Below are 27,125 nucleotides of genomic sequence, written 5' to 3'. Positions count from 1 at the left end.
TGGTGGTAGAGGCCTGTAATCCTGGCTACTCATGAGGGTAAAACATCAGAATTGTTTGAATCCGGGAAGCGGAGGTTCCAGTGAGCTGAGATCACACCCCTGCATTCCTGCCTGGGTGACAGAGCAAAGACTCCCTCTCAAAAAAACAAATAAATAAAATTAGCTGGGCATGGTAGTGGGTGCTGGTAATCCCAGCTATGGGGAGGCTGAGGCAGGAGAACCACTTGAACCTGGGAGGCAGAGGTTGCAGTGAGCCGAGATTGCGCCACTGCACTCCAGTCTGGGTGACAAGACTCTGTCTCAAAAACAAAACAAAACAACACAACTCCCTGCAACGCAAGGCCCTCAGCTGCCTCCCACAGGCCCTCTCTTTTCCTGATATTCACAGGGAGACCATGTTGGCAAACATATTGCTTTATTTAGTGTTTCTCTGGATTGCAGAAGTGTCAGCAGTGGGCTGAGACCCCCGAAGGGCACAGAGGCAGCTGGGCAGTTCCAGACCCCCGAGGGCAGGGGTGAGGAGAAACAGCAGAAAGAGGTGATGCCCCTGCCACTCCTCCCACGGCCAGCCCCTTCCCCAGGCTCCTGTGCCAGGGAGGGGTCAGGGGCCAGAAAAAGCCCTACATCCTTGAGTGGGGCACGTATGTGTGGGCAAGGTGTCTGCCGTGCCAAGGCATGGACCCAGGCAGAAGGGCTCTTCCCACCTGGTGGCCCCCAGGGCTGAGGGCTGGTCAGGGAGCCAGATCCATTCTTTTTTTTTTTTTTTATAAAGATGGGGTTTCACCATGTTGGTCAGGCTATCTTGAACTCCCGACCTCAGGTGATCTGCCCACCTTGGCCTCCAAAGTACTTGGATTACAGGTGTGAGCCATCGTGCCTGGCTGCCAGATCCATTCTTAAGAGGAGACCTGTGTTTTACAGGGCCCCCGTCCCTGGGAGCAACAGGGAGGCACGCGGAGGCGGCCGGCAGTCCTGGTTTTGCGACACCTGCTATGTGACATGGACAAACCCTTCATCTCTGCGTCTTCTGCTCTGAAACATCAGGGCTGGGCTCGATGATCTCAAGAGTCTTCGGACCTCTATGGTCTGAGACGTCCTTCCCCACTCCAGCACGGCCTCAGAGCGGAATGATCATGACAGTGAAAGGGCATTTTTTTTTTTTTTTTTTTGAGACAGAGTCTTGCTCTGTCATCCAGGCTGGAGTGCAGTGGCGTGATCTCGGCTCACTGCATCCTCCACCTCCCGGGTTCAAGCGACTCTCCTGCCTCAGCCTCTCGAAAAGCTGGGATTACAGGTGCCCGCCACCACGCCCGGAAAATTTTTGTATTTCTAGTAGAGAAGGGGTTTCGCCATGTTGGTCAGGCTGGTCTCAAACCCCTGACCACAGGTGATCCACCCGCCTCGGCCTCCCAAAGCGCTGGGGTTACAGGCGTGAGCCACCGTGCTCAGCCTAAAAGGGCATTCTCAAGGCAGGAAGGAGGTGGGCAAGGGTGGTCTCAGCCCCCAGGTGGAAGTCAGAGTGGGCCGCACCAGGTGCAGTGGGCAGGCAGGGGGACAGGTGGACAGATAGGCAAGGCGCCAAGGGAATGAGGAGGAGGGTGGCCTGGCCAGGAAAGAGGGCACCAGAGCCCAGCCCACCCCACCTCTCAGCCACATTCCCTTCCCCGCTGGAGTCAGGGAAAACACATCCAGTGTGTCCTGGGGTGGGAAATGGCTTTTTAAAAAGTAGTTTCCTATAAAGCATCAAAACATCTCAGAGAAAACCTCAGCAAAAGTTCCCTTCTCTCAAATATTTGGCATCGGCAGTAGGGCTGGCACAGGTCACTCTGGCCCCGGCTTTGCCACTGCTGTGACCTGGTCTGGCCCACCCCCACGGAGCTCCCAGCCCCTCTGCTCCCTCAGGAGTGGGCTGGGCAGGAGGCGGGAGTCTGCAGGGGGGCTTCAGGGTATCCCTGGGTCCCTGTCTGAAGTTTGAGTCTTTGGCAGCTGGGGGGAGGTAAGCGAAGCAGTGGGGGTTGGGAGGGTTCGGTGGGTGCCTGTATCACCGGGAATTGAGCCGTGGAGCAACCTGTGGGGGCAGAGAGAGACGCTCAAGTGGTGAGGGGAGCAGACAGGGTGGGCCAGCACTTAACGGCTTTTTTTTTTTAAGATGGGGTTTCACCATGATGGCCAGGCTGGTCTTGAACTCCGGACCTCAGATGATCCACCCAACTCAGCCTCCCAAAGTGCTAGGATTACAGGTGTGAGCCACCGCACCCAGCATGACTTTTTTTTTTTGAGACGGAGTCTCACTCTGTTGCCCAGGCTGGAGTACAGTGACACTATCTCAGCTCACTACCACCTCCAACTCCTGGGTTCCAGCAATTCTCCTGCCTCAGCCTCCCCAGTAGCTGGCATTACAGGTGCTCGCCACCACCCTCGGCTAATTTTTTTGTATTTTTAGTAGAGTTGGGGTTTCACCATGCTGGTCAGCTTGGCCTCTAACTGCTGGCCTCAGGTGATCTACCTGCCTCAGCCTCCCAAAGTGCTGGCATGACAGATGTGAGCCACCATGCCTGGCCTGACTCGTGTGTGTGTGTGTGTGTGTGTGTGTGTGTGTAGTGGGGCCCGGCCTGACTCTGTGTGTGTGTGTAGTGGGGCCTGGCCTGACTGTGTGTGTGTATGTGTATAGTGGGGACCAGCCTGTGTGTGTGTATGTGTGTAGTGGGGACCGGCCTGACTGTGTGTGTCTATGTATGTCGTGGGGACCGGCCTGACTGTGTGCGTGTGTGTGTGTGTGTGTGTGTGTGTAGTGGGGCCCGGCCTGACTCTGTGTGTGTGTGTAGTGGGGCCTGGCCTGACTGTGTGTGCATGTGTGTGTGTAGTGGGGCCCGGCCTGTGTGTGTATATGTGTAGTGGGGACCAGCCTGACTGTGTGTGTGTATGTGTGTGTGTGTGTGTGTGTGTGTGTATGTAGTGGGGCCTGGCCTGACTCTGAGTGTGTGTGTGTGTAGTGGGGCCTCGCTATATTGCCCAGGCTGGTCTTGAACTCCTGGGCTAAAGCTATCCTCCTGCTTTTGCCTCCCTAAAAGCTGGGATTATAGGCATGAGCCACCATGCCTGGCCCCAGCACCTAGGTGCATGGGTTCAATGTAGGCGGGAGCTGGGGGACATAGTGGCCTCCATCCTGGAGACTTGCACCTGACTCCCAGGGGAATGCCTGCGGTCCTGGCCGGAGTGGGCCTCTCCCTCCTGGCACCCCCAAGTCATCACATATCTTCCCTGAATCGCTGCACTGCCTTTTTTTTTTTTTGACAGGGTCTCACTTTGTCACCCAGGCTATAGTGCAGTGATGAGATCTTGGCTCACTCCAGCCTCAACCTCCCAGGCTCAAACGATCCTCCCACCTCAGCATCCTGAGCAATGAGGACTATAGGCACCCACCGCCATGCCAGGCTAACTTTTTTTTTTTTTTTGAGATGGAGTCTCACCCTGTTGTCCAGGCTGGAGTGCAGTGCCATCTTGGATGACTGCAATCTCCCCCTCCCGGGTTCAAGCAATTCTCCTGCCTCAGCCCCCACTAGCAGCTGGGATCATAGGCACCTGCCACCATGCCCAGCTAATTTTTGTATTATTAGTAGAAATGGAGTTTCACCATGTTGGTCAGGCTGGTCTCAAACTCCTGACCTCAGGTGATCTGCCCGCCTGGGCCACCCTCGGTGCTAGGTTACAGGCGTGAGCCACTGTGCTGCCCTGTGCTGCCATCTTTACAACTTTCTGCATCGAGGGGCTGGAATAGCCTCTCTCTCTGGCCCTCACAGGTGGGCCAGGGGATGGGGGAGGAGGTATGGTGCCCACTGGATTAAGGCCCATGGGTGATGCCCGGGTCTGCCAAGCACAGCCAAGGAAGGCTTGGCCATCGCCACCCAGGCCAAGAGCAGGAAAGCAGCCCCACTCACCACAGCCAGGTGCCCATTCTTGGCCTTGGTGATGAGCAGCTCCGAGCCGGGGGTGAAGTCAATGGTGCCATCCCTGCCGGGGCCCCCTGCAAATGTGATACTGGGGGAAAAGGGTGGGTGAGGGTTTCTCATTGAGACAGACCTCAACCCCAAGGTGGACCCCATGTGCCTGCATGGCCCCCTGCCGCCTCTGCCCTCCCATGTACCCCCACATGGCCCTCTCCCTACCCCCGCCCTGACCCGTTTGCCCACACAGCCCTCTCCCTGCCCCCACCCTGTCCCTGTGTCCCCACAGCTCTCTCCCTGTCCCCACCCTGTCCCCTTGTGCCCCCTCAACCCTTTCCCTGCCCCCATGTACCCCCTCAGTCCTCTCCCCGCCGTGTACCCTCTCAGCTCTCTCCCTGCCCCTGCCCTATCCCCATGTACCCCCACAGCCCTCTCCCTGCCCCTGCCCTGCCCTGCCCCCGTGTGCCCACCTGGCCCCCTTGCCGCCCCCACCCTGCCCCTGTGTGCCCGCCAGGTCCCCTCCCACCTCACCTGCCCTGGTTGATGTTGATGTTGTTCACTCGGTCAGCACTGAGGGCCGTCTTGGTCAGTGTCTCAATCATGTGGTCACTCTGCAGCACCACATCTCCCTGGGGGACCAGGCAGGAGGAGGGGTCAGGCCCTTCCCAGAACTCAAGGACCCCCCCCACTTCCCCCTCATCCACAAAAGGGCACCTTTTGCTTACTGTCCTCACGCTGTACATGAAGCACAAACAGGCTGTCGCTCAGGCTGCTGACAGAGATTCCTGAGAGGGAGGGCAGAGGTCAGAGGTCGGGGGTCAGAGCAGGGCCCTCCCCCACCGCCCTGGACTCTGGCTGACCAGTCAGGTTGGCATATTCGATCCTCTGCTTGACTTTGGCGTCCTCCACGATGACCACAGCGTTGGGTGTGAGCAAGAGCTGCCGCGCGCGGGGCTTGTAACCCTTGCGGTCGTATTTCACGACAGGCACGGCGTACTGGGGACAGAGGCCAGGCTGAAGGGCTGTGGAGAAGCTCCCGCTGCTGCCCATGCCTGGACCTGCCTCCAGCTCCCCGGCAGCAGAAGTGTGCTGCTGGACTGCATGCTGTGGGCAGGCTCTTACCTGAATGGGTTCAGAGCCCAGGGCCTGCAGCACTCTGGGGCTGATCTCATCTGCACCTGCAACCCAGATGGCAGGGAGGGAGGTCAGAGGAGGCGACGGGGGACCAGGACGGCGAGGAAAGGCCGGAGTGCTGGGAAGTCAGGGGCTCACCAAGCCGAGTGCTGATGAAGAGTCTGGGCACGCTCTGAGGATAATTATCCTTCTTGCCCTTGAAGATCTCACTAGCCACAGCCTTCTGCTGCAGCTGAGGAAGAGGCGGGGGAAGAGTGTCATGGTGTGGGGGGTACTATCTTCGGGGGCAGGGCCAGCCTCAGGACCTTAAACAGCCTCCCTAACCCGCTCTCTGTTCCCAGCACCAGGAGCCCTGCTCCCCACACTCTCAACAACCTCCCACTTCCTTACCCTCTGCTCCCACCAAGCACTCCCAGCAGCTGTTGGGCTGTGAAACTGGTTTTGGAAATGATTCCCCACCCCATCAGGTCCAGGCGCCCCTGAGATTCAGCTCCAGCCTGGGGTCTTGTAGGTAACAGATCACTAACATTCAGGGTTACTGTAGGTTATCTAAGCTGGGTGGGTCCCTGAGCATCATCCAGTACTGAGTTGGCAAATACAAGGCACATCCACCAATGGCTGTAACCAGGGCAGACATCACCAATTGATCCCAGTGAAGGCACAGACTTTTCAACACAGGGTTCTAAGCAGTCTCTACCAATCAAGGGCAGTTGGCCCATGAGATGAACCCTATTTGCCACCCCAAAGGTACTCCAACCTCTACTTCCTACATGAGACCCAGCAGGGCCTGGCATCCAACTGAGGTCGCCAGTAGACTAGGGTAAATACAGCAGACCAGGGTAAATATGATAGACTGGGGTAAATACGGTAGACTGGGGAAAGTGCCCCTCGAGGCTGACACCCTTTGAGCGATGCCTGTGGCTCCCAACTCCACTGCCGTGTCATCACCCAGCCCCGCTCTCCTACCTGCTGCATCCACTCAGGGCTGATGCTCCGGCAGTATTTCCACACCATATTCTTTACACACAACTCCCGCAGAAGGTCTGAGGCCTGGGGGAAAGAGGGGGTCAGAGCTCCTGGACAGTGCGGGCCCTTCCCTCTGAAGACATCAAAGTCATGCTACCCTGGCCTTTGGATAAGCAATTCCCCCTCCATCTGGATGATGCTTCCCCTCCTGAGTCCTCTCAAGAGACCTTACTCTTGGCTGTGGCTCAGACCTGTAATCACAGCAATTTGGGAGGCCAAGGCAGGTGGCTGGCTCATAGGGTCAGGAATTCAATACCAGCCTGGCCAACATGATGAAATCCCATCTCTACTAAAAATACAAAAAAAAAAAAAAAAAAAAATTAGCTGGGTGTGGTGGCAGGTGCCTGTAATCCCAGCTATGCAGGAGGCTGAGGCAGGAGAATCGCTTGAACCAGGGAGGTGAGGGTGGTAGTGAGCCGAGATGGGGCACTTGCACTCCAGCCTGGGCAACGGAGCGAGACTCTGTCTCAACAAAAACAAACAAAAAAGAGACCTTACTCTTCACTGCCCAGCTCCAGTCCCGGCCATCCATGAGCCTCCCCGACCGATCCTTTGGCCCCAAGAAACCAGATCTTTCTGCTGTGTACTCTGAGGGCCCCTCACTTGGTGGGGGCATCCACAAACCTCTCGCAGGGCAGGTGGAGGCGTGGGCCAGGACGTGTCCAGGACATTTCGGGGCAGCTGCCGCCGCAGGCTTAGCAGAAAAGAAGTGCGCACGTGGTCCAGGAAGAAGGCGTTCTCGGGGCAGCGTGGGGCATGGCGCAGGATGAAGCCTTGGACAAGCCTAGGTGGGGCCAGATGGGGTGGGGATGAGGGGCCTGGTGCAACCCCCTCACACCCTACTCTGCAGCCCCCACGGGCACCCTGGTGCTCACTGTCGGATGGTCTGTGCGGCCCACTTCCTCTTGGCTGCCTTCCTCCGGCCCAGTATTCCACGCCACCATGACTGGATGCAGATGGCTGTGGAGAGGGACCAGATGGCTGACCTCCATCTTCTTACCACGGGGGCCCCACCCCAGACCCCACCCCTCACGAACACCCACGGGGCCACGAACCCGATTGCTTCGCCAGGAGGAATTTCTGCCGCCAGTGAAAGCCCCTCCAGGCAGCCTGGATCTTGGTGGCTGTGTTGGAAAAGAAAGGCAATTGGCCAGAGCATCGAGAGCCAGCGGGGGAGCTGGGCAGAGTCTGCGCAACAGGAGTGGCAAGACAATGAGAAAGGAGAAAGCTCGAAGAATCGTGAAGGAGAATGAATGTGACTTCCCAGTGTGGAGGGGTGGGGGGGTGGTGTTCCCCTTTTTTTTTGTTTTTTGAGACAGAGTTCTGCTCTGCCACCCGCCTCCCGGGTTCAAGCGATTCTCCTGCCTCGGTGTCTCAAATAGCTGGGATTACAGGCATGCACCACCTTGCCTGGCCAACTTTTGTATTTTTAGTAGAGATGGGGTTCTGCCATGTTGGCCAGGCCAATCTTGAACTCCTGACCTCAGGTGATCCACCAGCCTCAGCTTCCCAAGGCTCTGGGATTACAAGCGTGAACCACTGTGCCTGTTTTTTTCTTTTTTCTTTTGTTGAAATGGAGTCTTGCTCTGTTGCCCAGGCTGTAGTACAGTGGTGCAATCTTGGCTTACTGCAACCTCCGCCTCCTGGATTTAAGCAATTCTCCTGCCTCAGCGTCTCAAGTAGCTGAGATTACAGATGTGCGCCACCACACCCGGCTAATTTTGTATTTTTAGTAGAGATGGGGTTTCTCCATTTTGGTCAGGCTGGTCTCAAACTCCCGACCTCATGATCCGCCTGCCTTGGCCTCCCAAAGCATTGGGATTACAGGCGTGAGCTGCCACGCCTGACTGCCTCTCTCTTACCCAGGCTCTGCCGCCGGAGCTCCAGTGCATCCTCTGTGGCAAACAGGGTCTTGGGGAAGCGGATGAAGATCTTGGTCCTGGGAGAGCAGCAGTGATGAGCCCTGGGTTGCCACCCCTCCCCTATCCACCAGGCACAGGCACCACTCACCTGCCCATCTTATACTCTTCCGGCTTGTAGCCCAGGTGCCGCACCAGCATAGTCACTCCATCCTGCGGCCGTCCTGCCCATGAGGGCCACGTCTCTGGGCACAGTGACTTGTATCTGGGGACAGGAGGAGGGGGAATGCACACAGCCCCACCCCAGGCAGCACCCTGCTCTGGGGACCTGCTGGGTGCTCCCAAGGACTCGTTCACAGCTCACAGGGGGCTCATGGGTCACTGCCCCCATTTTTTTTCTTTTTTGAGATGGAGCCGCACTCTGTTGCCCAGGCTGGAGTGCAGTGGCGAGATCTCAGCTCACTGCAACCTCTGCCTCCCGAGTTTGAGCGATTCTCCTGCCTCATCCTCCTGAGTAGCTAGGACTACAGGCATGTGCCACCAGGCCTGGCTGTTTTTTTTTTTTTGCTTTGTTCCCTGTGAATAATTTTGTGTTTTGAGTAAAGACGGGGTTTCTCCATGCCGTTCAAGCTGGTCCCCAACTCTCGACCTCAGGTGATCCGCCTGCCTTGGCCTCCTAAAGTGCTGGGATGACAGGTGTGAGCCGCCTCGCCTGGCCATCCCGTTTTAAAGATGAGGAAACCATTATCTACCTAAGGCCAGGAAACTAAAAGTGAGAGATGGAATTCACACCGATTGAAGCCTGGGCCCCAGCTCAGAACCACAAAGTTGCTCCACCCTTTTTGAGCTCCTTGGAAGCCGCCCACAAGGTTTGCTACTGTCTGCCTCCGGTGCCCGGCGTGTGGGTCAAGCCTCAGGTACTCCGAACAGGTGCTCCTGCAGGGCACGGCCTAGGGGACTGGCCAGGTGTTCTTTCCACCAAAGGCTCCTGGCGCGAGTCCCACAGCGGCCCAGGGCCCCTCGTCCACATTCTAAAATGGGGCCCAGGGGCTCCTCCCCTCCTGCCCCCTCAACCCCGTCCCTGGTGCCCAGCAGGACCGGTCCCGACCTTTGCAGGAAAGCTTCGTATTTGCGGCGATAGGCGAAGCCGGCTCTTCGCACACGGAGGTTCTCCATCAGCCCCAGGTACTTCACCTGGTGCCGGATCAGCACCTCGTCAAAGCGGCCTGGGGAGGTGGAGGTGCAGTCAGCCGGCTGGGGAGGGGGTGGTCAATGGCCAGTGCTGACTGCCTGTTGCCTGCAGGGGACGCTGGGCCGAAGTACCCGGCAGGAGAGGCCTACCGGGCTGCTTTGCGTCGTTGGGCTTGATGCAGCGGATGTAGGCCGGCTCCTTAGACTGCAGGATCTCCACCAGCTGCAGGAGGCTCATCTTGAACTGGGTGGCGACCTGGGAGGCCAGGAGGCAAGGAAGCTTGACCGGAGCTTGGCTAAAGCTCATGACCCCAGCAGCGTGTATCCCACTCCCCTGGCTGGGGACCCGAGCGGCAGCCTGGCCTTATTCCTCCCACCATACCGTCCCCGAAGAAAAGGAAGGGGCCAGACTCCACCCCAGACCACTCTGGCTGGGCGAGGGATCTCTGCTTACAGCCGCGCTCCAGCCTCACACTCCTGTTCAGGTCTCCCAGCAACCCCAGTGCGACACCTCCCTTTAGCCGCCCTTCTTTTTCTTTCTAGAACTCCAGGGCTGCATTCCCAAACAGCATGTCCCATGCTACGCATTCGGCTATGATCAGGGTAAACTGCTCTGTCGGACGGGGAAGATCTCAGGCCAGGCGGAGAAACACTTAGCAAAGACCAACAACTCTGGGTGGCTAGGGAATAACAGGTGCATCCCTGGGGGTCCTGAGAGCGCCAGAAAGGGACAACGCATCCAGTCCGAGGGGCAGGGAGCATCAGGAGAGTCTTCAGGACGTTACAGGATGAGAAGGGCCGGCACAGTGGCTCAGGCCTGTAATCCCACCGGGAAGGAGCCGGAGCTGAGGGAAGTTGCTGAGAAGGACTCAAGCCAGATCCAGCAGCTGGATGAGGGAGGCAGGAGAGTAGAGAACCAGGGAGCTAGTCGCAATAGCTCACGCCTGTCATCCCAGCACTGTAGGAGGCCAAGGTGGGCAGATCACCTGAGGTCAGGAGTTTGAGACCAGCCTGGCCAACATGGCAAAAATCTATCTCTACAAAAATACAAAAATTAGCTGGGCATGATGGCAGATGCCTATAATCCCAGCTACTTGGGAGGCTGAGGTAGGAGAATCACTTGAACCCGGGAGGTGGAGGTTGCAGTGAGCCGAGATCGCACCACTGCACTCCAGCCTGGGCAACAGAGCAAGACTCTGTCTTAAAAAACAAAAAGGAACAGGAGGACATTCAGGTTTCTTGCCTGGGGGACTGGGTGGAGAGTAATCCCTATCCTGAGTTAGGGACAGAGGAGGAAGCCTGAAGAAGAGACCAAGGGCCTGTCTGTTATAGACCAGTGGAGTCCAGGGTGCCTGGGGCCATGTGGGGAGAGAAGAGATACAACATCTGTGGCTTGCTGGAGAGGCCTGGGCCGGAGGGGTATGCAGGCATCCTCAGCAGGGAGATACGAGCGCAAGGAGGATGTGGGCACTTCGGGAGATGGTGGGGTGGACAGCAGCAGTGGGCAGGGCCCACAGAGCCAGACCGCTGGCGGCATGGTGCCTGCATGCCCTCCCTGGTGAGCAGTCTCGCCTCTACCTCCCTGCTGACCGACCGACCCCGCTCTTCCTGGGGCTGCCCTGATCCTCTCCTTGCCAAACCCAACGACTGCCCCTCGCCCCCAGCTCGCTGGAGCTCTGCCTCTGGCACCTCGCCTATGCCTGCCTTTCCCGGTCCCTCTCCTTGACGCCATCGCTTTCCGGCTCCACTCCTGGCCTTTTCGAACTCTCTGAGTGTCTGAGTTGGGCCCTCACTATAGGTTCATCTGACATTCTCAAGTGATATCCAATGCTCCCTCCTCCAGGGAGCCTCCCAGCCCTCACCCCTTCCACCCCTGAGGCCATCTGCTGTTTCTCTTCCAAGTTCGCAGTGCACCCTGTGCATGTGGCTGCAGGTGCACCCCCCTGGTGCCTGGGCAGCATCTGCTATAAATGTCGGCTGAGTGGGTGGACATGAGAGTGCCCACATAGAGGCAGGTGTCAACATACTGACACCCACAACGGAGACAGGAGCACACACACATTCCCCTACAGCACAGCCCCCCACTTAGGAGACACGGCCCCACTACAGACACAGCACATGCAGAAGCAGGCAGACAGGGCTGGGAGCCGAGGCTCACGCCTGTAATCCTAGCACTTTGGGAGGCCGAGGTGGGTGGATTGCCTGAGGTCGGGAGATCAAGACCAGCCTGGCCAACATGGCAAAACCATGTCTCTACTAAAAATACAAAAAATTAGCCATGCATGGTGGTGCGAGGCTGTAATCTCAGCTACTTGGGAGGCTGAGGCAGGAGAATTGCTTGAATCCGGGAGTTGAATCTCAGTTGCAGTGAACCAAGATTGGGCCATAGCACTCCAGCCTGGGCAACAGAGCGAGATCAGCCTAAAAAAAAAAAAAAAAAAAAAAAAAAGGGGGGGGGGCGGGCGCGGTGGCTCACGCCTATAATCCCAGCACTTTGGGAGGCCGAGACGGGTGGATCTCATTAGGTCAAGATATCGAAACCATCCTGGTCAACATGGTAAAACCCGGTCTCTACTAAAAATACAAACATTAGCTGGGCATGGTGATGCATGCCTGTAGTCCCAGCTACTCGGGAGGCTGAGGCAGGAGAATTGCTTGAACCCAGGAGGCAGAGGTTGCGGTAAGCCGAGATCATGCCATTGCACTCCAGCCTGGGTAACAACAGCGAAACTCCGTCTGAAAAAAAAAAAAAGCAGCAGCCAAAGAGGCACCTAGAAGCAGCCCCCTAGACACCCACAGATGTGCACACGGGCACCAACACGGGCTCACACGCATGCTGCCAGCTCCCAGGCTGGCTCAGCCCTCACCCACGCCTGGCCCCACCCCTCACCGTCTCCGGCCGTTTCTTGTCACTGAGCTCACTCCGGTTGAAGCACTGGCTCATAATGGGATTCTTCGAGCTGCACATGGTCTGTGTGGCAGAGCCGGGGTCAGGCTGGAGCACAGGGACAGGCCCCTGGACACAGGTGCAGAGTTGTGGGTGACCCCTTCCCCCTCGGCCCCCACTTCAGGTCCCTCACCTCCTTCAGGTTCCGGAAGAGAAGGTCATTGTTTTTGTCCAGAAACCCTGGGAGGGGAGAGCACATGTGAGGTGAGACAGAGGCTCCCTGCGGCCCCCGTGAGGACCCAGCCCAGGATCCTCACCAGTCACGCTGTAGGTCACCTCCCCAGCGTAGTGCAGAAGGCGGAATTCCTCTCGGCCCAGAGATTTCCTGGTCCGCTGGTCAGCCAGCTTGTGCCTGAGGTGATGGGGAGGAAGCTGCAGGTGGCCGGACTGCAGGAGGGATCTCAGGAGCAGGAGCCAGCCACCCAGCAAAGAGTAGGCACACCCCAGGGCTGGGTCGTAACCCCTGCGCCGTGTGGGAGGCCAGACAGGGCCAGCAGCCTCCCCCAGCAGAACAGACCACAGTGGCTCAGAGAGGTAGACAGCCTTGCCCAGGGCCACACAGTGCCAGGACCAGGGCCTGGGCCTCCTGACTGCCAGGGCTGCTGCAGGGAGGGCAACTCTCGCTGCTTCGGGCTCTGCTCGAAAGGGGGTGGTGAGCTGCCTGCTGCTTTTCAGAATGGAATCTGCCGCCTGGAGAGAGTACGTTAGTCCAAGGCGTGTTTATACCCTTTGGTCCACTTACTACTTTTAAGAACTATTCCAGGCAATAACCAGAAATACAGACAAAGATAGAAGCATGGAGATGGGTGGTAGCCTTGAGATTCCAGCAGAAACCTGGGGTTGGCCTGGGGCCCCCAAAGGCCAGAGGAAAAAGTGTGTGGGTCAGAGCCTCGGCAAGGAGGGTTTTGAGAAAACTTTCTGTTTGATGCTGCAGGAAAACACTCAGGATACAGCATTGCCCTAAGCCTTGTATACAATAAGTTCCTGACTACAAAAAAAAAAAAAAAAACATATGGAAAAAGGCCAGAGGGAAATGCCTGGTGCTGTTGACAGCCACGGCCTGTAGCTGACAGGTTCACGGGGCTTTTGCGAACATTCCAACGCTTCTCCAACGAGCGGGATCATTTTTATAACCAGAAACAAGTTTTTTTTTTTTTATTTAATGAATCATGCGGCCCCCAAACCAGCATAGATTCAGAGAGACTCCCAGAAACAAGTTTTTTCCTTTTTGAGACAGAGTCTCACTCTGCCACCCAAGCTGGAGTGCAATGGTGGGCTCACTGCAACCTCCACCTCCCGGGTTCAAAGGATTCTCCTGCCTCAGCCTCCCAAGCAGCTGGGATTACAAGTGCGTGCCACCATACCTGACCAATTTTTGTATTTTTAGTAGATGGGGTTTCACTATGTTGGCCAAGGAACTCCTGATGTGAGGTGATCCACCTGCCTCAGCCTCCCAAACTGCTGGGATTACAGGCATGAGCCACCACACCTGGCCAGAAACAAGCCTTATTATGCAAAAAAATACTATGGCTTTGGCATTCAACAGCCTTGGGACTGAGCCCCGCTCAGCTCCCCAGATGAGAGATGACCTGGGGAAAGAAAGGACTTCCCCCTGGAGTCTCGTGAGATGCAGGAACAACAGGACAGCTCCCTACAGAGCGGCTCAGGTTTGGCAATGACGCACGGAACATCCTGGCCGCTGGTTCCTGTTTCTACCTCTCCCCACTTTAGGGGATTCCTTCAATAAAAAGCAATTTCCAAATAAGGAAGCTAAAAAAATCTCAGCAAGTTTTATTCTCAAAAAAGAATAGGGAGGAAACCAGGCTACTAACGTCGTCTTTTTTTTTGGAGACACTGCAACCTCCGCCTCCCGGGTTCAGGCGATTCTCCTGCCTCAGCCTCTCGAGTAGCTGGGATTACAGGTGTGACCCACCACACCTAGCTAATTTTTATATTTTTAGTAGAGACAGGGTTTATGTTGGCCAGGCTGGTCTTTAACTCCTGACCTCAAAAGATCCACCTCTTCGGCTTCCCAAAGTGCTGTGATGACAGATGTGACCATGTGCCCAGCTGTCTTTTTCACTTTTTGAGATGGGATCTTGCTCTGTGGCCGAGGCTGGAGGTGGATTGATCCTCGCTCACTGCAGCCTCAAACTCAGGGCTCAAGTGAAGCTGTGGCCCTAGCCTCCTGTGCAGGTGAGACTCACGCGTTCAGCGTGCTTATCTAAGCTTCTCAGTTTTCTGGGTGCTTGTGAGGGATCCTTAGCTCGGCACCTTCCCTGGACACCCCCTTGCGGCTGTGAGGGATGCCTGTGCTCCACAGGCTCTGCCCCACAGGAACCTTGCTCCAGCTGTCCACAGCCCCACTCACGTCAGGAAGTGGGGGTGGTGCTTGACGGTGTCCTCCAACTTCTCCAGGAACGTCAGGTCTGTGGCCTCGCCAGGGCGCAGACACTCCTCATCCTGGGGGGTGTGGCACAGGGGAGGGATGTGTGGCGGTGGGGCCAGAGAGCAGAGAAGATGGGGGCACCATGACGGGAGGCACAGACACAGGGAGGGGTGGATCTGCAGGGGGCCTCGGCAGGGAGCTTCCAACCCTGGCAGCGACTCCCTCCGCCCTCCATTCACAGCCCGGCCAGGCCCTGACTCCAGCCCTCTGTGGGCCAGCCTGGAGAGGAAGGAGACAGGGCACCTGGGGTACTCCCCCACCAGCCTCCAGCCTGGAGGACTCACCAGAATGGAGATGATGCCCTTGAACTTCTCCTCCACCAGATCGCAGATAACCTTGTTGTTGAAATACAGGACAGGCTCCCACTGAGGGGGACAGGGAAGGAGGCATCACCGTGGGGGCCCAGCGTCCTCAGCCACAGCCAGGCTGTGCCATGGAGAGCGCCCCCAGGCTGTGCCCACGGAGAGTGCCCCCAGGCTGTGCCACAGAGAGCACTCCCAGGCTGTGCCCACGGAGAGCGTTCCCAGGCTCCACGCACCGCGATGCCCTCGGCCTCGTACTCCTCCTGCTCCGACTTGAGCGTGAGCTCGATGAACAGCTGCTGCAGCTTCTCGTTGCAGTAATTGATGCAGAACTGTTCAAAGCTGTGAGGACAGAGAAGAGCCCAGCGCGGCTCAGAGGGCACAGAGGACCAGGAGGGGTGGAAGGCAGGACAGGGCCCCTGAGCACAGACAGTACAAAACACAGAGCCGCCCTCTGGCTGGCTGGGCAGTCCCAGAGCAAGAATCAGGCTGGGGGACAGAAGAGAGGGGCCAGGCCAGGAGACCCAGGAGGAGGGCGGGACAGGGGAAGGCGGCACTGACCTGTTATGCTGAAACACTTCAAAGCCGTAAATATCTAGCAGCCCAAGGACGGTAGTGCTCCGCCAGCTGGGGCTGTCCACATCCTAGGGCAGTCATTCAACCAAAGACATGGCCCCAGCGATGTCTGCCAGCCCACCCACAGCCCTGGCCCCGCCTCTGCCTCCCTCCCACCTTGCAGCAGCCCAGACCCAGCCCTTACCTTGGAGGCCAGTGACCTGTTGATCTTCCCAACCAGCCAGCTGAAGGTGCGGCTGTACACTGCCTTGGCAAGGGCGTCCCGCGCGTAGGCGGCCTGCTCCAGGTTCAGTGGGCTCAGGAGCTGGGAGTGAGGCGTGAGGCGAGGAGAGGAACACCACCAAGCCTGTGCACCCCGCCTCCCGCAGGCTCAGGCAGAAGACCAGGAGCCGTCACCACGGCACTCCCAGCTCCATCGAGCCTATGGTGCGGGGAGGGGTGCTGGCAGCGGGACCCCAGCAGGAAGGTGTGGAGGGGCAGGAGGCCTCATTTCCAAGGCGGGAGTCTGCTACTCTCTTCCTGTGTGACCCTGGCCAGCTCACTGTGCTTCATTTTTGTTTTATTGAGACAGAGTCTGGCTCTGTCGCCCAGGCTGGAATGCAGTGGTGTGATCTTGGCTCACTGCAACCTCCACCTGCCAGGTTCAAATAATTCTCCTGCCTCAGCCTCCTGAGTAGCTGAGATTACAGGCACGCACCACCACGATCAGCTAATTTTTGTATTTTTAGTAGAGACAGGGTTTCACCATATTGGCCAGGCTGGTCTCGAACTCCTAACCTCAGGTGATCTGCCTGCCTCGGCCTCCCAAAGTGCTGGGATGACAGGTGTGAGCTACCACACCCAACCCTTCCTTACATCCCTCCAGCACCGTTGAGGGGACCCAGGGAGCAGACCAGGGGGAGGGGAGTGATGGGAGTGGGGGGTGCCCTGGAGCAACTGCACCTCCACACCCAGTAAAGGCCTGGCTTTACTTCTTCCCCCTCCCCCCCTCCCCCTTCCCCACCTCCCCCCTTACCTCCTCCCCCTTGGCGATGATCTTCCTGTGAGTCAGGGCTTCTCGCAGGGTTGAGCCTTCCACACTGAGGAGCTGCCGAGGGTAGAGGGTGACGGCAAGGTGAGGGTGCACCCCCGCCCCCACCATCCTCCCCCCGCCCTCTGCCCGCCCCACTCACCCTGGTCAAATACTTGAGCTGGTTCTCGGTGGTGACCTGGGCATTGCTCTCCTCGTCGGCAGCAAAGTGGATATTGCCTAAATGCAGGACACTGGCCACGATACTCAGCAGGTCCTGAAGGAGCAGGCCGGGGAAAAGTGGGGTGAGTGGGGCCAGAGAGGGTCCGAGAGAAGGGACTGAAGTGGGAAAGGGCGTTAAAGGTAGAAGTGACTCTGAGGGGGGGCCGGGCACGGGCTCAGGCCTGTCATCCCAGCACTTTCATAGGTCCAGGCCGGCAGGTCACCTGAGATCAGGAGTTCGAGACCAGCCTGGCCAACATGGTGAAAGCCCGTTTCTACTAAAAGTACAAAAATCAGCTGGGCGTGGTGGCGGGTGGGTGCCTGCAGTCCCAGCTACTTGGGAGGCTGAGGCAGGAGAATCCCCTGAACCTGGAGGCGGAGGTTGCAGTGAGCTGAGAATGCGCCACTGCACTCCAGCCCAGCAACAGAGTGAGACTCCATCTCAAAAGAAGAAAGAAGGTGACGCAGGGTGTGGCAGGAGGAAAGGGGGTCCCGGAAGAGGTCTCACCTCCACCTCATCCTCCGTGAAGTCGATGACCGTCAGGGCCTTGCGCACGATCTTCCAGTCGCTCTTGTCATTGATGGAGGACACTTTGGCACACTGGCCCTGGAGGAAGGCACAGCTGGGTGGCCAGCCCTGGCACCAGACCCCTGGGTGGCGCCTGCCCTGCCTGCCAGCCACTCACCTTCACCAGGTACAGGTAGCTCTGTGGGTTCCGCTCCAAGCCCAGCCTGCGAAGAGTCTCCTCCTCGCCGCCCTCCAGCAGCTGGTAGAAGACGTGGAAGTTCCGTTCCCCATGGTTCTGGTGCACCACTCGGGACTTTTCCAGGAGGTAACTGAGGATATGGCCACCCACGGGGGCACCCTGTGGGCAGGGCAGGGCACAGGGCCTGGTCAGGGGGACCAGGGAAAAGGCCCTCTTCCCTCCTGCATGCCTGGCCCTTGCCGTCAGCAAGACCTGGGCTCCAGTTCCAACCCTGTCACGAGCTCTGTGACTCAGGCACGCCACCCACGCTGGACTCAGCTACCTCACCTAGGAAATGGGGACACGCCACTCTGTCCATCTGGCAGCTGGATGGCTGACGGGCATCCCAAATTCAACAGGTCTGAAACTGAACACCTCACCCTCCCGTCAGCGCCTGCCCGTTGAGGCCAGAGGCGGCCACATCCTTCTCACTGTTCAAGCCAAGGCCTTGGCCGTCCTCCTGGAAGCCTGTTTTCCTTCCAGACTCTACGTCCCATCAGGCAGCTGATCCTGCTGCCTTAACCCTTAAAACATCCAGAATCACCACTTAACTGTACCACACTGGCCTGAGCCACCATCACCTCCACGATGACATCAGCCTCCTAACTGGTTTCCCCACTTAGCCTGCTTCCCCCCCGTCCATTCATCTGCTCCCAATCTCCCAAAGCAGCCACAGTGATGTTTTTTGGAGACAAGGTCTTGCTCTGTTGCCCAGGCTGGAGCGCAGTGGCGCAATCACAGCTCACTGCAGCCTCCACCACCCGGACTCAAGCTGTCCTCCCACCTCAGCTGGGATCACAGGTGCACACTGGCACGCCCAGCTAATTTTTCTTTTAGATAGAATCTAGCATTGTCACCTGGGCTGGAGTGCAGTGGCGCCATCTTGGCTCACTGCAAACTCTGCTTCCTGGATTCAAGCAATTTTCCTGCCTCAGCCTACTGAGTAGCTGAGATTACAGGCATCCACCACGCCCAGCTAACTTTTTGTATTTTTAGTAGAGACGGGGTTTCACTATGTTGGCCAGGCTGGTCTCGTACTCCTGACCTCAGTATCCACCCACCTTGGCCTCCCAAAGTGCTGAGATTACAGCTGTGAGCTGCCGCGCCCGGCCTATTTTTTATTTTTTTAGAGACAGGGTCTCACTCTGTCGTCCACGCCGGAGTACAGTGACGTGATCATGGCTTGGGGTAACCTCAGACTCTTGGCCTCATGTGACCCTCCTGCCTCAGCCTCCAGAGTAGCTGGGAGAACAGAGAGGTGCCACCCCGCCCAGCTGTCAGGTTTTCATTTAAATGCCACTTTCTCAGCAAGGCTCACCCTATCCTGACTGCAACTGCCCCCTACCGCTTACTGTGTTTCATTTTCTGCCAAGCTCTCCATTTCTGTTTACTGTCTATCACTCTGGGAGGCAGGATTCTTGGAATTCCAGCACCTGGAATGGACCCTGGTACATAGCAGGCACTTCACACCTAATAGGAGCCTCTCACAGCAGACCCATCACCCGTACCTTGAAGTCAAACTGCACGTCCATGTACTTCCCAAACCTGCTGGAGTTATCGTTCCGGAGGGTCTTGGCGTTTCCAAAGGCCTAGGAGTGGATGGGGTATGAGGGACACCTGCATTCTCTCCCAGCTGTCCCCAGCTCGCCCTGTAGCCACTGCTGCCCCTCACCTCCTGCACAGGCCTCCCTCCTCTCCTCCCGCCCTCACCTCCAGCACCGGCCTCCCTCCTCTCCTCCCGCCCTCACCTCCAGTACCGGCCTCCCTCCTCTCCTCCCACCCTCACCTCCAGGACGGGGTTGCTCTGCAGCAGCTGGTCCCGCACAGCACCTCCTCGCTCGGGGGCCGGGCAGGTCTCCGCATAGAACTGCAGCAGCCTCTTGGTGGCCTCCGTCTTGCCTGCCCCGCTCTCCCCCGAGATCATCACCGCCTGGTCCCGCCGCTCTGTGCGCAGTGCTCGGTACACGGTGTCGGCCACGGCAAACCTGGGTCACAGGCTCATGAGGGAGATCGGGGACCAGGGCCCACGGAGGGCCACAGGGAGGCCCACTCCCACCCCTGGTGGAGTCCTCCAGGGTGGGGTCCTCGAGGGTGGGTCGAGCACATCTTTGAGGACGGGTACTGGGCTGTGTGGTCAGAGATGCCTCACAGTTGAGGGCGGACACCGCTTTCAGAGAGAGGACAGGACCCTGCGCAGGTGGAGTCTGCGGTACTTAGGTGGAGGCGGGAGTCACTTGCAGGGAGGCCTGGGAGGGCTTTGCAGGTGGGGTTCAGAAGCCTGAGATTGAGGGCCACTCCCGGTTGTGGGAGAAATCACGGGTGTGAGCTGAGGTAGGACTGGGTCCCACCCAGACAGTTGAGCTGCCACATTCATCTCTGGTCACTCTGGGGTGGAAAACCGCGGGATTCCTCACAGATGTGACGTGGGAGGTCAGGTCACCTCAGATGGGACAGGGTCACTCAGAGATGAGGGGGGACTTCGGGGTCACTCAGAGGTAGGGGGGACTTCGGGGTCACTCAGAGGTGAGGGGGAGACTTGGGGTCACTCAGAGGTGAGGGGGGACTTCGGGGTCACTCACAGGTGAGGGGGGACTTCGGGGCCACTCATAGGTGCGGGGGGGCTTCGGGGTCACTCACAGGTGAGGGGGCCTCGGGGTCACTCACAGGTGCAGGGGTGCTTTGGGGTCACACAGGTGCGGGAGTGCTTTGGGGTCACTCACAGGTGAGGGGGGCTTCAGGGTCACTCACAGGTGTGGCGGGGCTTCGGGGTCACTCACAGGTGTGGCGGGGCTTCAAAGTCACTCACAGGTGAGGGGGGCTTCAGGGTCACGCACAGGTGTGGGGGTGCTTTGGGGGCACTCACAGGTGCAGGGAACTTCGGGGTCACTCAGGTGAGGAGGGCTTTGGGGTCACTCAGGTGCGGGGGGCTTCAGGGTCACTCACAGGTATGGGGGGGCTTCAGGGTCACTCACAGGTGTGGGGGGACTTCGTAGAAACTGACACCGCGGTACCGCTCCATGTGCTGCCGGCTGTAGATCTGCAGGTCCCGGTAGGGGTTGATGGAGACCAGGACGGGGCCGATGTAGGTCTGGGGTCAGGCGAAGAGGGCCAGACGCTGACCTGCTGACCCGGGTGCCTCCCTCCTGCCACCCCGTCTGTGCCCCCAGCACCCCACTGGTCTCCCCAGCAGCCTCACGTAGATGAGGTTCTCCCGGAAGCGCCTCCGCAGGTTCTCGATGAAGGCAGCCTCACTGGTGAAGTTCTCCAGCAGCACGAAGTCCTGCACCCCCACCCGGTCCCGGGCAGTCAGCCCGCTCTCCATGGTCACCCGAACCCCGTCACTACCCAGGGCCTGTAGAGAATGGGCCATGGAAGAGAGTCAGAGCCATCAGAGTGGGGCAAGGCCACGTCTCCACTCCACTGCACCTGCGGGACTGGGAGGGAATGCAGGGACTAGTGGACTCTGCTGGATATGGGGTGTGAGCATGCCGGGTTTGGAGGGCCTGGGTGTGACGGTACGGGGGTGCAGGTGCGGAAGGAGTGGGTGCGGAGGGTCTGGGTGTGGGTGCTGAAGGTCTGGGTGTGGGTGGTGTGGGTGCGGGCAACGTGGGTGCGGGGGTCGTGGGTGCAGAGGGTGTGGGTGCGGAGGGTGTGGCTGTGGAGGGCCTGGGTATGAAGGGTCTGGGTTTGGGAATCATGGGTGCAGAGAGTCTGGGTGCAGAGGGCGTGGGTGCAGGGTCCCGGGTGCGGAGGGCATGGGTGTGGGGGGGCCTGGGTGTGAAGGGTCTAGGTTCGGGGATCATGGGTGCAGAGAGTCTGAGTGCAGAGGGCATGGGTGAGGGGGGTGTGGGTGTGGGGTCCTGGGTGTGAAGGATCATGGGTGCGAAAAGTCTGGGTGCAGAGGGCGTGGGAGCAGGAGGCCTGGGTGCGGGGGCGTGGGTGCAGGCGAGCTGGGTGCAGGGGACGTGGGTGCGGGGAGCGTGGGTACCTGGTCCTGGGTGTGGACGGCCTGGGTGCGGAGGGCGTGGGTGTGAAAGGTCTGGGTTTGGGGGTCATGGGTGCAGAGAGTCTGGGTGCGGAGGGCGCGGGGGCGGGGGGCGTGGGTGTGGAGGGCCTGGGTCCCAGTGTGGAAGAAAAGGGATCGCCAACGATGTGAGCACCCAGAGCAGAGACCACACAGGCCACGACACACACGGGACCAGAGGACTCGGGGGCAAGGCCGCCGAACCTGGGAGGCGCTGGTTTTGGATGAAGAAAGCAGGGTCGCAAGAAGGAACTGCTTAAAGAATGATCTGTTGACCTTGGGCCAATCCCTTCCTCTCTCTGGGTGGTTTCCTCCTCAAGGAGGAGTTTAGTTAGACCAGGTGACCTCAGGTCCCTTAGTTCTAAGCCACGTGTGACAGGTGCTTTGGAGGACAAATGGCTCAGGGTAAATTCTGCAGGCAGGGTGGGGCCTCCTCTCCGCCGGGACCCACCCACATGTCCACAGCAGAGCAACAAGTGACTCCCAGACCACAGCACGGGGCTTCCCTGAGGGCCTCCCGCCCCCACGAGGCTCAGCTGCCCACTCCAGAAGGCAGCCAGAGTGGGCCCGGTGGGCCCCTCCCTTCGCTTCCCTCCGGCTGCTGGGCTCCCCAGGCGCCTCCTCCACGGAGTCCTGAGAAGCCTCAGGGGTGGGGGTTTTCCCAGGCGAAGCCAGCGCCCTCTGGGTCCCACTGGAGGGTGAGCGGGGTACAGGCCCCCCATCCAAGGCTGAGATTCCCCTTCAAAGAGGGTCTGACGGCTCCAGGAAACAAACGCCCAGAGTGTCAAGGCTCAGAGAAGCGCAGTGTTTTGACTCCTCGCGGTGGAGGGGGGGAGGGGGAACCCCGCGGAGGCCTCGGGTCTCCTCAGATCGCGAAGGGCCCACACCCTGGCCTGGGGCTTTGCTTGGGCCCCGGCCTCCAATCCCGCCCCAAATCTGGCCGCAGTCCCGCCCCTCGCCCTCGGGTCGGGGGTCTCCGCGTCCTCAGAAGCCCCTGCAGCGCCGCATCCCCCTCCTCCGGCAACTTCCCGGGACGTTTTTCCACCCGGAATTCCCGGGCCGCGCCCGCTTCCTGGCGAGGCCGAGGCGGCGCCGCGGGGCGGGAAGGGGCGCCCGGGACCCCCGCTGGCCGCCCCCCTGCTCACCGACGCCCGGTAGCGCATCCTGCCCCGCCGGCCTGGCGCCTGCTCCGCTGCCCGCGCTCTGGGTCCCGGGCTCGGCGGCGGCGGAGGCGTCAGCGAGGGAGGGGCCGGGCCGGCCCGCCCCCCGCACCTCCGCCCACTCCCGCCCCCGCCTCCCGCGCGGCCCGGCTAGGTCCACTCCAGGTGGGGGCCGGCTGGATGGGGGGCCGGGGCGGGGCGGGGCGGGGTCTGCCTGAGTCAGGTTTTCCATTAGGGGCGGTGTCGGCGCCCGGGAGCAGCCCGGAACCCGCGCGGCCGCCGCGTCTACACCGACCCGGAACTCACTTCCGGGCCTGGGATGAAGCTCCGCGGCGGGGCTGGGCCGCGAGGCCCGCGGGTCCCAGAGGAAGCAGATCTCCCTCCCCTAACCCCGAACTCCAGTCCCGGGAAAGTTAAAAATAGAACCCATGTCCAAATACGGCCGGCGCGCCGGGCAGGCGGAGCGTTTTCCGCGCGGGACCCCGTCCAACTCCCACGCGCGCCGGGCTGAGCCCGAGCCTCGAACTCAGGGAGATCTCGGTTCTCCTCGTCAGCGCGGAGCGCGCGCCCCGGGGAGAGGGACGGCCCCGGGGAGCCCCGGCAGAGCGCGCTGAGTCCGGGCCCCTCTGGAGACCGCAGTTCTCATCTGGGAGATTCGCGCTCCACCCCCACCAAAGGCATTTGAGGCCCACAGACTCCCCAGCCGGGACACCCCACTCGCCTCCGGGCCTAGGCCTCCGCCCTCCCTCCCGCTCTCTTCTGCAGGGGCCTTCCTGGTCCCTCTGTACCCCTCACGGCCCAGCCCAGGACGCCCCCACCCCGACCCAGCCTCGGCTGCCCCCGCCCTCCTCCGCGGGGGGCGAACCCTGGCTCAAATCCCAGCGCGGGCGGGGCGGGACGCCTAGAGCCGGCCGGAGGCTCAGCGGGTTCTTCCCGCGGGGGGACTGTGTACCAGAGTCCCCAAAGTCACTTCACTTTTCCGCTCCAGGCCCAGGAGGGCCGCGGGGTGGGTGGCCTGAGCCTGAGCGCGAAGGGACCTCCCAGGCCCTCTGTAGACCCCGCCGCCCTGCCTCGGCCGGACACTCGGTCCTCACTTGCAGAGACCCACTAAGACCCAGGCCCGGGGACACGCTTCCGTTCCTGCAGGGAAACCTCGGACGCGCACCTGCCCCACGCCTGAACACAACGGCGGACACGGACTTGCCCTGGGGGAGAAGCAGAGCCAGGACCCAAAGCCCCATCGCGCCCCGCCCCGCCCATGTCCGCGAACCCGGCTCCCTGGGGACAACGCAGCGGGCTGCATCCCAGCGGGGAAGGGAAGGCTCGTTACTGCAACAGCAGCAGCCCGGCCGGAGCGGCGGCCCCGGAGCTGGGGCGCCAGCTGTGGGGCCGGGAACGAGGGGGATAGGGGCGCCTCGGACAATGTGTGGGGAGGAGGCGCCCGCTGCGGTGTCCCCAGGTTTAAAATCCAGAGGCGGGGGGCGGGCGCGGTGGCTCACGCCTGTAAGCCCAGCACTTCGGGAGGTACTCGGGAGGCTGAGGCAGAATTGCTTGAACCCAGGAGGCGGAGGTTGCAGTGAGCCGAGATCGCGCCATTGCACTCCAGCCTGGGTAACAAGAGCGAAACTCCATCTCAAAAAAAAAAAAAAAAGTCCAGAGCGAGCAAGAAGACGACCAAGGGGTGAGGAGCGCCTTAGCAGACTGGCCCCGGGCGAACTCTCCCTCCCCTCAGGGCGAGGCGTGGGGCGGGACCGTCGGGGCGGGACAGGGGCGGAGCCTCGCGGCCGCAGTTCCACCCCGTCCCCCACGTCACGCGGCTGGAATGAGGGGAATCCGCGCGCTCAGGGGCCGCGCTGCCGCATTCCCCGGATGCCCGCTGGCGCCCCCGCAGCCACCGCCCGGCGGCGGAAGGAAGGGGCGTCTCCACGGCGGCTCCAGCCCCGGCAGCCCCCGCTGGCCTCGCCTCACTGGATGTTGGAAGCGCGAGTCGCGGCCGGGGAGGGAAGCGTGGAACCCGGGAGTGAAAGACGCCGCGACCGAGGCTGCAGCGCGACGCTTCCCGCATTCCCTGCGCTTTCTCAGGTCACTCCCTTCAGTCACCCCAGCCAAGCCATGAGGTCTGTATTATCACTCCAATGGAGAAGAGAACACTGAGGCAGGCGACTTGTGCCATCCCAGTCTCAGGAGTGGGATTGGAACCCGGGAACTCGGACACCTTCCTGCAGGGCTGCCCGGAGCCTCTCTGTACGGTTGCCAGGGCTACTGGGGCTGTGACCTTCAGTAACAGCACAGGCCCCAGTCGGTTCTGTTAAGTCACCTGTAGGCCTTACGGGTAGTAGCTAGGGAGTGGGCCCGGGCCTTTGGCTCCCTGCAGGCGAGGGTGCAGCCACGGCCCCGGTGACCTAGGAGCCTTCTCCCCGAAGGCTGCCTCTGGGTCTCCTCCCACCTGGGGAGGTGTTTACTGGAACCGCAGGGGATGGGCTATATCTAGTGACCTTCAGCTCATATAGGCCAGCGGGGGCCCACAAGCCTTACTGCTGGGGACAGCAGGAACCTCAAATGTTCCCCCAGTCTAGGGACCACACAGATCTTGCCCTGGGGTGGGGTGTTGGGGGCTGGGAGGGGGTGTCATCTGAGCACCCGGGACTGCTGCTATAAACCCATGTCCAGAGCCCCCAGGTGGTACAAAGACAACCTCAGCCTGTCTCACGCTGGTACAGCGTGGGCACAGAGCAGGGACTCAACATCTGTTTATCAAACGAATCTTAGATGGGCCTTCCTGCCCACCAAAGACCGTTTCAGGCCTCAGGGAACTGTTGTGAAGGGAAATGGGGAGAAAGTGGCGACTCAGGGTCCCGATGGCTCAGACTGCCTCAGTCAGCGCTGTCCTCTCTAGCTACACAACCAGCAAACGTGAACAGAGGCAAGGTGCAATGAGTGGCTCATGCCTGTAAACCTAGAACTTTGAGAGGCTGAGGCAGGAGGATCGTTTGAGGACAAGAGTTCAAGACCAGCCTGGGCTATGTCCTGAGACTCCTGCCTACCAAAGAGTTTTTTTTTTTGAGACAGAGTTTCGCTCTTGTTACCCAGGCTGGAGTGCAATGGCTCGATCTTGGCTCACCGCAACCTCCGCCTCCTGGGTTCAAGCAATTCTCCTGCCTCAGCCTCCCGAGTAGCTGGGACTACAGGCGCGTGCCACCATGCCCAGCTAATTTTTGTATTTTTAGTGGAGACGGGGTTTCACGATGTTGACCAGGATGGTCTTGATCTCATGACCTCGTGATCCACCCGCCTCGGCCTCCCAAAGTGCTGGGATTATAGGCGTGAGCCTGGCCCCAAAAAGTTTTTTAAAAATTAGCTAGGCATGGTGCAGTGTGCCTGTGGTCCCAGCTACTCAGGAGGCTAAGGTGGGAGGATCCGTTGAGCCCAGGAGGTTGAGGCTGCAGTAAGCCCTGATGGTGCTATTGCACTCCAGCCTGGGTGCCCCAGAAGACCCTGTGTCAAAAAAAAAAAAAAAAAAAAAAAAAAAAAAAAAAAAAGGCCAGGCAAGGTGGTTGATGCCTGTAATTCCAGCACTTTGGGAGGCCAAGGCAGGAGGATCATGAGGTGAGGAGTTGGAGACCAGCCTGACCAACATGGTGAAACCCCATCTCTACTAAAAATACAAAAAATAGCCAAGCATGGTGGCAGGCGCCTGTAATCCCAGCTGCTTGTGAGGCTGAGGCAGGAGAATCGCTCGAACCTGGGAGGTGGAGGTTGCAGTGAGCCGAGATCGCAACACTGCACTCCAGCCTGGGGAACAAGAGCGAAACTCCTTCTCAAAAAAATAAAATAAAATAAAAAGCAATAAACCCATAACACCTTAACATAAATTTGTAGGGGAAAAAAAAAGTAAACGACCCAGGCGAGGTGGCTCACACCTGTCATCCCAGCACTTTGGGAGGCTGAGGTGGAAGGATCACTTGAGGTCAGGAGTTCAAGACTCGCCTGGCCAACACAGTGAAACCCCATCTCAACTAAAAATACAAAAAAATTAGTGGGCTGTGGTGGTGAATGCTTGTAATCCCAACTGCTTGGGAGGGTGAGATAGGAGAATCGCTTGAACCTAGGAGGCAGAAGTTGCAGTGAGACGAGATCGTGCCACTGCACTCCCGCCTGGGCAACAGAGCAAGACTCTGTCAAAAAAAAAAAAAAAAAAAAAGGAAACAGGGCTCCTGACCCCTAACCTGTACTCTCCCTGTTCAATGTCGTTGTAGAGAGAAGGGCAGCACTTTCAGCTGGTCATCACCGCCTGGGTTAACAGGCCTGCTCTCCACTCCACACACCATGTGGCCACACCCCGCGAACGCCTCACCTCCATCACTGCCCCTTTTCTGGCGGAGACGCTACCGTCTCCTAACTGATCTCCTTGCCTTCCTACTACCAAACCATTTCCCCTCGGGCAATACAAATCACATCAACATCCCCTGTTAATAGAGTGAAGGTTTACAGGGCGCCCTCCATGTCCCAGGCCCACGATTCACATCCGCTGCTTGT

General features: G+C 59.4%; 1 protein-coding gene across 7 annotated transcripts in view; it reads right to left on the bottom strand.

Annotated features, from left to right (window-relative positions):
• Positions 1-398: 398 nt before the first annotated feature.
• Positions 399-27,125, bottom strand: part of MYO1C (myosin IC) — a 28,568-nt gene continuing 1,841 nt past the window's right edge. For 4 of the 7 annotated variants that reach the window (XM_035299430.3, XM_035299432.3, XM_035299433.3 and 1 more), the window contains exons 2-32: positions 20,602-20,757; positions 20,378-20,493; positions 19,192-19,390; positions 18,914-18,994; positions 17,346-17,525; positions 17,168-17,266; positions 16,601-16,714; positions 16,444-16,515; positions 15,613-15,732; positions 15,414-15,496; positions 15,089-15,194; positions 14,835-14,915; positions 14,473-14,564; positions 12,359-12,453; positions 12,235-12,281; positions 12,045-12,125; positions 9,305-9,410; positions 9,072-9,189; positions 8,115-8,228; positions 7,967-8,043; positions 7,160-7,228; positions 6,980-7,064; positions 6,729-6,888; positions 6,045-6,128; positions 5,217-5,310; positions 5,067-5,122; positions 4,805-4,940; positions 4,659-4,729; positions 4,476-4,573; positions 3,939-4,038; positions 399-2,068 (exon numbers count right to left, since the gene is read on the bottom strand). In XM_035299430.3, the coding sequence (XP_035155321.2) occupies positions 2,042-2,068; positions 3,939-4,038; positions 4,476-4,573; positions 4,659-4,729; positions 4,805-4,940; positions 5,067-5,122; positions 5,217-5,310; positions 6,045-6,128; positions 6,729-6,888; positions 6,980-7,064; positions 7,160-7,228; positions 7,967-8,043; positions 8,115-8,228; positions 9,072-9,189; positions 9,305-9,410; positions 12,045-12,125; positions 12,235-12,281; positions 12,359-12,453; positions 14,473-14,564; positions 14,835-14,915; positions 15,089-15,194; positions 15,414-15,496; positions 15,613-15,732; positions 16,444-16,515; positions 16,601-16,714; positions 17,168-17,266; positions 17,346-17,525; positions 18,914-18,994; positions 19,192-19,390; positions 20,378-20,493; positions 20,602-20,757 (3,117 nt within the window). In that variant the 3' untranslated portion in view covers positions 399-2,041. Of the gene's footprint in view, positions 2,069-3,938; positions 4,039-4,475; positions 4,574-4,658; positions 4,730-4,804; positions 4,941-5,066; positions 5,123-5,216; positions 5,311-6,044; positions 6,129-6,270; positions 6,567-6,728; positions 6,889-6,979; positions 7,065-7,159; positions 7,229-7,966; positions 8,044-8,114; positions 8,229-9,071; positions 9,190-9,304; positions 9,411-12,044; positions 12,126-12,234; positions 12,282-12,358; positions 12,454-14,472; positions 14,565-14,834; positions 14,916-15,088; positions 15,195-15,413; positions 15,497-15,612; positions 15,733-16,443; positions 16,516-16,600; positions 16,715-17,167; positions 17,267-17,345; positions 17,526-18,913; positions 18,995-19,191; positions 19,391-20,377; positions 20,494-20,601; positions 20,758-22,574; positions 22,635-22,895; positions 22,962-27,125 lie in introns of those variants that run through there. The other 3 variants (XM_035299435.3, XM_035299431.3, XM_054255609.2) reach the window with 3 other exon arrangements.

Source organism: Callithrix jacchus, chromosome 5 (genome assembly GCF_049354715.1).
Source record: "Callithrix jacchus isolate 240 chromosome 5, calJac240_pri, whole genome shotgun sequence".
Lineage (NCBI taxonomy): Eukaryota > Metazoa > Chordata > Mammalia > Primates > Cebidae > Callithrix > Callithrix jacchus.
This window is presented reverse-complemented; position numbering and strand designations above follow the sequence as displayed.